General features: G+C 47.2%; 1 protein-coding gene across 1 annotated transcript; it reads left to right on the top strand.

The window, feature by feature from the left end:
* Window positions 1-2,902: 2,902 nt before the first annotated feature.
* On the top strand, window positions 2,903-9,640 carry CCR1 (C-C motif chemokine receptor 1). Its single transcript, XM_004034008.5, has 2 exons — window positions 2,903-3,056; window positions 7,027-9,640. Exon 2 carries the CDS (start codon window positions 7,038-7,040, stop codon window positions 8,103-8,105), a length of 1,068 nt encoding a protein of 355 aa, XP_004034056.1. The 5' UTR covers window positions 2,903-3,056; window positions 7,027-7,037; the 3' UTR covers window positions 8,106-9,640.
* The last annotated feature ends 593 nt before the right edge of the window (window positions 9,641-10,233 follow it).

Here is a 10,233-nt window from a genome sequence, read left to right as displayed (position 1 = left end):
GTGGGAGGATCACTTGAGCCCAGAAGGTTGAAGCTGCAGTGAGCCATGATCATGCTACTGCACTCCAGCCTGGGCGACAGAGCAAGACCTTGTCTAAAAAAAAAAAAAAAAAAAAGTAAATTCTCAGGCCCCATTCCAGACCTACTGAACTTAATCTCTGGAGATAAGTCCAGAAATCTGTTTTAACAAGCCCTCTGTAGATTCTGATGGATATTCAAATTCGAGAACCATTGCTTTAGGCCAGGGATTCTAGTTCTCAGATTTTTTTACATATTAAAATTCCAATGCCCAGGCTGCACCCTAGACCAAGTACATCAGAATATCTGGGGGTGGGCATAGGAGTCAATTGTCCTTCAAGCTTCCATGTGACTCTAACACAGTGGAGGCAGCACTGGTTTCACCTACCTTCTTCCAGTTCTGGGATCCACCTCTTCCCAGCCTCAAATCTTGCTCAGGCTTTAGATGTGATAACCTGGAGATTGTTTTCCTGGAGTTCTTCCACAATGGCCTCTGGCTCCTCAGTTCCCCACCATCGCTGATTTGGAGAGAGTGTGTGGCCAGAAGACAAGGCCCAGCAGTTGAATATGAGGTTGAACCTGATGACGGCCAGGGTCCATGAGCTCTGCAGGTGTTAAAGACAGAGTCATCCACATCCACCACTGGCAGGGTCCCCTGCATCTCTTCCCTGAACATTGGTGCCAAGGCTGGGGTGGAAGGCTGTCCCAGGACAGGGTTTGGCTTAGTGCTGGGCTTCCACTGCAACCTCTCTGGGGCAAAGGAAGCTGCCCACATCTCCCCCTTCTCTCCAAGGAAGAGGAACATTGATGTGGATCAAGGACAATATGGCAACCTTGAGAGAACACTACAGCTTTTAAGGAGAGGAGTCAAAGGGCTTTTAAGAGAAATGATTGGAGCAAGGTCATCCCTCTTTGCTGGTTTCTCTCTTGTCTCTCTGTGCTGCCCCCATTGTACACATCTGCTGTGGTGAGAGGGGTGTGTGCACTAAGGGGTTTGCAAGGCCATAGGAGACCTGAGTGTGGGTGTGGGAGGGGAGACAGAGCAGGCAACTGAGCAGCCTCTTGTTTAGGCCTTGAGCTAAAGAGAGAAAGAAGGCTTCCTAGCTCACAGCTGGTCCAGCCTAACTCTTCTGAAGAAAGATCACATGGGACTCTGAGCCAAAAGCATTGAGAAAATCTAGATCCATGCCCCCCAAATTTAAGCTAGATCCATGCCCCCCAAATTTAAGCATGCATCAGAATCATATGCCTGTCTTTGTCAAAACCTGGATTGCTTGGCCACATCCCCAGGATTTCTGAGTCAGTATATCTGGCATGTAACCCCAGAATTTGCATGGCTAGCAACGTCCCAGGGAATGTGAATGCTGCTGGTCCAGGGACCTCACTTTGAGAACCACTGCTCTAAAGGACTTCCTCACCCCTTCCCACCCTCGATGCACCCTTCCTTAGCCCAGGGTATTTCCCAGGCCACTACAAAAGCTGTTCCTCATTGTGGTAACTTGGTTAATTGTTTGTGATCCTTCCTAAGCTATAAGCTCTCAAAGAATGGATCCAGCCTCTTTCTTCACCACTATATCCCAAGCACCTAACACAATGTCCGGCACATTGTGAGTACTGAATAAATATTTGTTCAATGAACAAGCAGATTTGCCTGGTACATCCCCTCTGTGGAATGAAACCTAGAGCAGAGCTGGAAGCCTGGTCAAGGATGAGGTACTGACCATGTCCCTTACCTTAGACAGGATCAAGGAAAAGGCAGGCCTCACAAGCCTCTGTTCTCTTTGGAAACTGATCCACCAGCAAAGTACTGCAAATAGCCAGGCACATGCAGACCCCCATTTATTTCTTCGGGGTGAAGCATGATGATCAGATGTCAAGCTTAGGCCATCTTGTCTGAATTCTTCATTTTACAGATAAGGAAACTGAACCATGAAGAGACAAGTGATCTTTTCAAAGCACATTCACACTGATGATTTCTGAAACAGTGCTTTGTAGCAATGCCGTGAGGAAGGTTAGGGGTGTCCCCACTTTATAGAAGACACAAGGGCAGAGGCAGAGTAGGTGTTGGCAGTTGTGAGGAGAGTCGCAGTACTCATCATTTGTCAGACATTTTTCACTGTGCCAGGCACTCTGACATTTTTCATGTACAAGTTGACTTCATGCTTCTCCTCTGAGGTAAGCATTCAGTACTCTCATTTAGCAGAGTAGGCACCAAGACTTAGAAAGGTGAGTGATCTGCCCATGTCACAGGTGGAGAGCTGGGATTTGAACTTGGCCCATGTTTGACCATCACGTAAAACAGGAATGGGGCATCAGAAAGGGAAGGTCAAAACATAACCAACATACCTATATTCCCTCCATGCTGGAGGTTCCTGGGGCAAAGCCACTCTCTGAGGTTTGGTGGGGAGGGACTTGGGGAGCAGAGAGCAGAGGGACAGTGAGCTCCCAGAAGCCGAGGGGTATGGGGTGCCAAAGAGAAGCTGCTGCCTCTGTGAGCACCCATGTCAGTTAGTTTTGAGGAACAGGACTCAGGGTTCCAGTTTAAATCCTTCCATTCACAATCTTTAAGAAGAAGAAAAAAAAGAAGTCTGCCGCTGACCACAAGAGCTCTATGCCCTGCCCCCATCCCACATACACACATCCCACACTTCAATTGCTCCAAACATTCTGGGAACATCTCACTGCCACCCACCTCACCCAACTCAGCTTCACCTGCCCCCAATTCCCTTAAGGCTGAGCTCCCAGGGCCAAGACTGAAGAGCCTCAGAGTGAGCAGAGAAAATCCTCGCAGTTAACTTGGCTTCCAGGAAGTGGCCACTGGTGGGCGTTGTGGCCATTCATGAGCACCAAACCACACAAAAAGAAGAACTTTGTCCCTTTCTTGTCATTTTGAAAGACTGTGAAACTGGAGCCAATTCTCCATCATCACAGAGGAAGCTGAGTACTTCCTACTTGGTCAGGACCTTGAAACTTGAATTCATAAAAACCCAGAAAGCCCCAGAAACAAAGACTTCACGGACAAAGTCCCTTGGAACCAGAGTAAGTGTCACTTGTCTTTTCTGTCTTATCTGTTACTGTGGAGGGCAGTGTTGTTCAAAGACATGCATGCAGCTAGGGGCTCCTCAAAGGTAGGGGGAATTCTTTGAGTAGGCCGGGCAAATGTCTAAGTAGCCCATGGATGCATCTCCAAGGCAATTAATACTGTAGCAATACTGAGAATGGTGGATTTATAAAGCTGGGTGCTCAGATGAAATATAGGCTTTTTTGCTAAAAAAGGAAGCTTACTTGAAGGATTGGCTGTTGGTTACTGATTAAGAAAGTCAGTCAGTACTAAGGGACAAAAGGTGTTTTCTGTGGAAACCTATTCAATAAGAAATTACTTGGCTGGGCGCAGTGGCTCACGGCTGTAATCCCAGCACTTTGGGAGACCGAGGCGGGTGGATCATGAGGTCAAGAGATGGAGACAATCCTGGCCACATGGTGAAACCCTGTCTCTACTAAAAATAAAAATTAGCCGGGCGTGGTGGCGCATGCCTGTAGTCCCAGCTACTCAAGAGGCTGAGGCAGGAGAATCACTTGAATCCGGGAGGTGGAGGTTGCAGTGAGCTGAGATTGCACCACTACACTCCAGCCTGGTGACAGAGCAAGAGTCTGTCTGAAAAAAAAAAAAAAAAAAAAAAAAAAAATTGCTTGCCAAATTCCCCCATGTAAAGGAAAACCAAACATGGTGTATGAAGAAATTATAGCAAGAGGGAAATATTAGCTAGAAAAATCTTGGCAGATGCAAGGATGATTTGATACTGAACCTATCTCTTAAGAAGACTAGAACCAAGGATCCTCAAAATTGGCACTGCTATCTTTGGAAGAGGTAGGCTTTCACTCACCCAAAGGCAAGGAGCTGGCCAGGTGATCTTGGGGGGCATCTGTTCTGCTCTACTAACAAAGACACAGGTCAGGATTTTGTTCTGAAGATAGAGGGGCATGGTGGCTCCGTATAGGTATCTACTTCATAGGTGGTCTTGGTGGGTCCCAGATTTCAAAGAAGAGATGGAAACTCCCAAAAGTTTGCACAACCTGGCACCAGGCTATGTGCCACTCACTGATCCTTTAGTTCCCGCACCGAGCAGTGGGACAGTGCTGGACTGTTCAGAATGTGGGGCCTGGGCAGTGATGTGCTGGTAAATGTTCAACAACTGACTCTTCTGAAGAAAAGATCCCTGCTTTATAACATTTGTTGATTTTCATGGTATAAATGCCCCCACTGTGGTCAGTTTCAAGCTACCAACATGCTGAATGTGGAGTGGTGAAGAGATGCACGCAATTGGCATTTATAAACCAGTATAAGCCAGCCAGCGCACCATAGGCCTGGGTGTCTTTCACCATCACAGACTGCTCTATCTCTGCTCAGAGACTTCACCAACTCCCAGGCTGGAGGACACTGGCAGTGGAGGGTCCAGGATCCAGGGCTATAGCTGACCACTGTGCACTGGCCTTGAGGCAGACTTCTGCAGTAGACTACAGCAGGGCTGGCAGATTAGATGACAACATGGTCCTTTGGTTTCTCTTCTCGGGCCCCACCCCAGATCACCTCCCTTTAGGAACAGCATGCCTTGGAGTGGTTGCCTGGGGCTTAACAAGTTGGGGAAATAACAAATGGGTTGGAGGTAGGGGGTGTATGGAGGTGACTCGGTTTAAAATGCCACCTGACAATGTTGACCCAACTTGCCTTTGCCTTTGCCAAACCTTCCCAGAAACTGGACTCATAGGATCAGGCTTGCACTAGCTGCTCTTTGTGCTTTCCAAGCTGTTTGCATACTTCCACTGTTAACCTGCCAGCCCACCGAAAAGTGCTGACTATCAAACTGAACTGTCTGCCCTCATCAGCAATGGCTGTGGCTGCAGAAATTAGAAACTGCCAACACAGCTTTGTTAGTGACCGTTAGCCTGACTCTCTCCAGAAAGAGGGCTGATGGGATCTCTCTGGAGATGGAGGAGTGGGCTAGGGGATGGGTTTGATAAAAAATTAAAGCTCCTCACTTCTCACCCTAATAGAGTATCTCCCTTTCCAGCCAGGGTGCCCTATACCCTCCATGTGCCTTAATTTCCTTTACAATGGCTATTGAAAAAATGTGAATTGTGTAAGCAGGAAACATTCCTTAAGGAGAGTAGAAGGAAGAACACCAGAGACCCAGATTTAAGATAGAAATTATAAAGTAGGTGCCACCTACTTTACTGATTGGTATTTGGGTCAAATCAATTTAGATTGGCGGCAATAGATTGACAATTTCAAATGTCATTCACATGGAAGGGACCATCATTGTCCACCGTTATCAAGAAAAATCACTTTCTAGATTAACTACAAAGAAATTTGGCAGGGGGGATGGGAGACAGGGTATACCAGCCAGCCAGGGACATCCTGGACTTTGGTGCCTGGGATGTGCTGGTGGTGACAGGCCTCAGGGAAGGGCTTCTGCAGTGAAGGAGGTCTCTCAGGGAAGGTCCCCAAGAAAAGTGCCCTGGCCTGGCTCTTGCCAGGCTCTCAATAAGGGGCCTGGCTGTTGCCAGGTGGTGGTGGTGGGAGGGTGACAGTGGCACTTTTCTCGTACATTACCTCACAGTAGCCTTGCAAGATAAGAGTTGCTTTCCCACATTACAGATGAGGACTGAAGCTCAGAGAGGTAAAATAATTTATCCAAAGTCACAAAGCTCGTAGGTTACACCAAAGCCCATGCTCCATTTGGGGAGGCATCTTTAATAAGCAACTGGAAAGGATTCAAGTGCCAAAAAAGCAGGGACTGGGAGAAGTCCTACAAAGGCAACCTACAGAGTGATTCTTTTTTGTTTCATTTTTGTTTGCTTTAAGGCATCCATGGGTAAAAATATCTAAGAGCTTATCTCAGCAGAATTCAGCTAGTCACTGTGTAACATCACCTCATAGCTCCAGACCATTCTGAACTCTTCCTCCCCTGACGCCCAGTTTTCTCTTTTTCTGACCAGGTTACCTCCCCCCTCTCTGCCTGCACTTTCCTCTCCTTCAGGAGGTCTGCAAAGTGACCTTAGATCTACCTGTGCCACCTAAGGACTGTGCAATGTGGGTCAGGCTCAGCCCACTCTGGTGCCCTCAGTGTCCTCATCTCCAAAATAATGGGGTTGACCTACTAGGATTTCACTATGGCAACACCACTGGTGTTTGGGGTAGAATGATCTCTGCACTGTAGGACATCCTTGGCCCTGCCTACCAAATGACGGTAGCATCCCCCAGTTTTGGTGACAACAACAACAAATGCCCACACATTTCCAAGTGCCCCAAGGGTACTAGGTCACTCTTGGCCGAGAATCTTCTTAGACCAAAAGCCATGAATATCTGTTTGTATCTTTCTCTGAGCCAGGACCATTTTCCTTCTCAGAGTCCTCCTGTGGGCTCCACAGTGCAAAGCTACTGCTCGAGGACAGCGGCAGGAAAGCGTAGTGGTGTCAGGGCCGGGCATGAGAATGATGCATAGCTGGGTTGGAGCTCCAGGTCTGTTCTCACAAGAGGTGTGTCCTTGAACATGTTTCCTAACCAATCTGAACCTCTGTTTCATCACCTCTTAAATGAGAACAACAATGGGACCCCTCCAGGGCTCTTTAACCCTAAGTCCAGTGCCTAGCCCATGGGGGTGCTTAGGAAGCATTGGTTATGAATAGTATGGTAAGGTCTCCCTCTGGCTTTCCACCCATTGAACTTATCCCTTACAAAACTCTTTGCTGAAATGATTGAATTAATGATTTGTGCACTCATTTACTTATTGCTTCCACTCCCTGTTAGACTAAGATTCCTAGAAGGCAGAGAGGACCTGGGTCTCTCTAACACTCCATTTTGTCCCCAGGGCATGGTACACAGAAGGCACCCAATAAACATTTATAGAGTGGCTGAAAAAATGTTACCTCTCCCTTGTCTTTACTGTCCAGTGCCCACTGCCTTTAGTAGCAGAGTAAAGACAAATCTTTTTTTTTTTTTAACCTGTAGGAGAAGCCGGGATGGAAACTCCAAACACCACAGAGGACTATGACACGACCACAGAGTTTGACTATGGGGATGCAACTCCGTGCCAGAAGGTGAATGAGAGGGCCTTTGGGGCCCAACTGCTGCCCCCTCTGTACTCCTTGGTATTTGTCATTGGCCTGGTTGGAAACATCCTGGTGGTCCTGGTCCTTGTGCAATACAAGAGGCTAAAAAACATGACCAGCATCTACCTCCTGAACCTGGCCATTTCTGACCTGCTCTTCCTGTTCACGCTTCCCTTCTGGATTGACTACAAGTTGAAGGATGACTGGGTTTTTGGTGATGCCATGTGTAAGATCCTCTCTGGGTTTTATTACACAGGCTTGTACAGCGAGATCTTTTTCATCATCCTGCTGACGATTGACAGGTACCTGGCCATCGTCCACGCCGTGTTTGCCTTGCGGGCACGGACCGTCACTTTTGGTGTCATCACCAGCATCATCATTTGGGCCCTGGCCATCTTGGCTTCCATGCCAGGCTTATACTTTTCCAAGACCCAATGGGAATTCACTCACCACACCTGCAGCCTTCACTTCCCTCACGAAAGCCTACGAGAGTGGAAGCTGTTTCAGGCTCTGAAACTGAACCTCTTTGGGCTGGTATTGCCTTTGCTGGTCATGATCATCTGCTACACAGGGATTATAAAGATTCTGCTAAGACGACCAAATGAGAAGAAATCCAAAGCTGTCCGTTTGATTTTTGTCATCATGATGATCTTTTTTCTCTTTTGGACCCCCTACAATTTGACTATACTTATTTCTGTTTTCCAAGACTTCCTGTTCACCCATGAGTGTGAGCAGAGCAGACATTTGGACCTGGCTGTGCAAGTGACGGAGGTGATCGCCTACACGCACTGCTGTGTCAACCCAGTGATCTACGCCTTCGTTGGTGAGAGGTTCCGGAAGTACCTGCGGCAGTTGTTCCACAGGCGTGTGGCCGTGCACCTGGTTAAATGGCTCCCCTTCCTCTCTGTGGACAGGCTGGAGAGGGTCAGCTCCACGTCTCCCTCCACAGGGGAGCATGAACTCTCTGCTGGGTTCTGACTCAGACCATAGGAGGCCAACCCAAAATAAGCAGGCGTGACCTGCCAGGCACACTGAGCCAGCAGCCTGGCTCTCCCAGCCAGGTTCTGACTCTTGGCACAGCATGGAGTCACAGCCACTTGGGATAGAGAGGGAATGTAATGGTGGCCTGGTGCTTCTGGGGCTTCTGGGGCTTCAGTCTTTTCCATGAACTTCTCCCCTGGTAGAAAGAAGATGAATGAGCAAAACCAAATATTCCAGAGACTGGGACAAAGTGTACCAGAGAAGGGCTTGGACTCAAGCAAGATTTCAGATTTGTGACCATTAGTGTTTGTCAACAAAGTCATCCACTTCCCGCTATTGCTTGCACAAACCAATTAAACCCAGTAGTGGTGACTGTGGGCTCCATTCAAAGTGAGCTCCTAAGCCATGGGAGACACTGATATATGAGGAATTTCTGTTCTTCCATCACCCCCCCCACCAACCCTCCCACTGCCAAAGAACTTGGAAATAGTGATTTCCACAGTGACTCCACTCTGAGTCCCAGAGCCAATCAGTAGCCAGCATCTGCCTCCCCTTCACTCCCACCGCAGGATTTGGGCTCTTGGAATCCTGGGGAACATAGAACTCATGATGGAAGAATTGAGACCTAATGAGAAATAGAAATGGGGAACTACTGCTGGCAGTGGAACTAAGAAAGCCCTTAGGAAGAATTTTTATATCCACTAAAATCAAACAATTCAGGGCGTGGGCTAAGCACAGGCCATATGAATAACATGGTGTGCTTCTTAAAATAGCCATAAAGGAGAGGGACTCATCATTTCCATTTACCCTTCTTTTCTGACTATTTTTCAGAATCTCCCTTCTCTTCAAGTTGGGTGATATGTTGGTAGATTCTAATGGCTTTATTGCAGCGATTAATAACAGGCAAAAGGAAGCAGGGTTGGTTTCCCTTCTTTTTGTTCTTCATCTAAGCCTCTGGTTTTATGGGTCAGAATTCTGACTGCCATCTTGGACTTGTCAGCAAAAAAAAAAAAAAAAAAAAAAAAAAAAAAAATGCCTGCTGCGTAAGCTGACAGTATTTGTAGCTGATAGGGGGTTGGGAGGAAAGTATCTACTAGGAGGGTGGGGTGAGATTCTGTGTTGATGTAGGAGGCCGAGAAGGCCCTTAACTCAAAGTAGCTTATTTATCCAAAATGTTCTGGATGCATCATCTCTAACCAAGGACCCCTTATTTATCATGCCTTTGTTCTCTTTTCCCTCAGATGTATATTTCTTTAAAAATCATTTTCCTAATAACAAAACTTATTTCTAAAGCAGTTTAAAAATTCAAAGAAAAACCCCAAACACTGACATTACCTACACTTCCACTACCCAAAGATAAAATGTGTCCACTGTGCGCTTTTGAGTGTATTTTCTTTTAGTTTGTTTTTTGTTGGGTGCATATTTATGATAATAACAATGATGGACTTCAATTGTACTCACTGTTCTGTTGTTCGTTTTAATTAGCAGCAAGTTGTGATCACTTTCCCAGGTGAATAAATCATTTCAAAGCATTGTTTTTGGTGCCTGCACTGAAGTCCTTGGCAGGGATGCACCCTAATTTACTCCACCTGTTTACCCACTATTGCTTGCACAAATCAGTTCAACCCAGCAGTGATGACTGTGGGCTCCATTCAAAGCAAGCTCTTGAGCCATGAGAGACACTGGTGCATGAGGAATGTCTGTTCTTGCAGGGTGCTCAGCTCAGTGAGCCAGACAGACACAGGGATGCCAACAGGGCCCAGGCAGCATGGCAGGGGGTTGGGGGGACTGCAGAGCTCAGGGTGCCAAGGCAGTAAAAGGGAAGAAGGAATCATCAGTCAGAAGACACCCTAAGCTGACGGGTGTCCCACCTTACAATACAGTGACACCATTGGGCTGACTTTTCTCCTTTTGTGGACACTAGAGCTGCACTCTTACCAAACCACCCGTCCCCTTCAGTGGGAATTGTGTTCACATGTGGTCTTTGTACAAAGAAGCTGGTGTCATGATGGTCTTGAAAACTTTTGTCTGGGATAGAGGAGGTCATGCCACCTGGGCTTACACCCCCACACAGAAAATATAGACAAATATAGACCTTAGGAGTCCAAGTGAATGTCAACTTTCC

This window comes from Gorilla gorilla, chromosome 2, assembly GCF_029281585.2.
Source record: "Gorilla gorilla gorilla isolate KB3781 chromosome 2, NHGRI_mGorGor1-v2.1_pri, whole genome shotgun sequence".
Lineage (NCBI taxonomy): Eukaryota > Metazoa > Chordata > Mammalia > Primates > Hominidae > Gorilla > Gorilla gorilla.
The sequence above is the reverse complement of the archived record's forward strand: the minus strand, read 5'-3'. Positions and strand labels throughout refer to the sequence as shown.

Bases quoted from the DNA above. Each gene is read 5' to 3' on its own strand.
- CCR1 (XM_004034008.5), top strand. From the start codon at position 7,038: ATGGAAACTCCAAACACCACAGAGGACTATGACACGACCACAGAGTTT.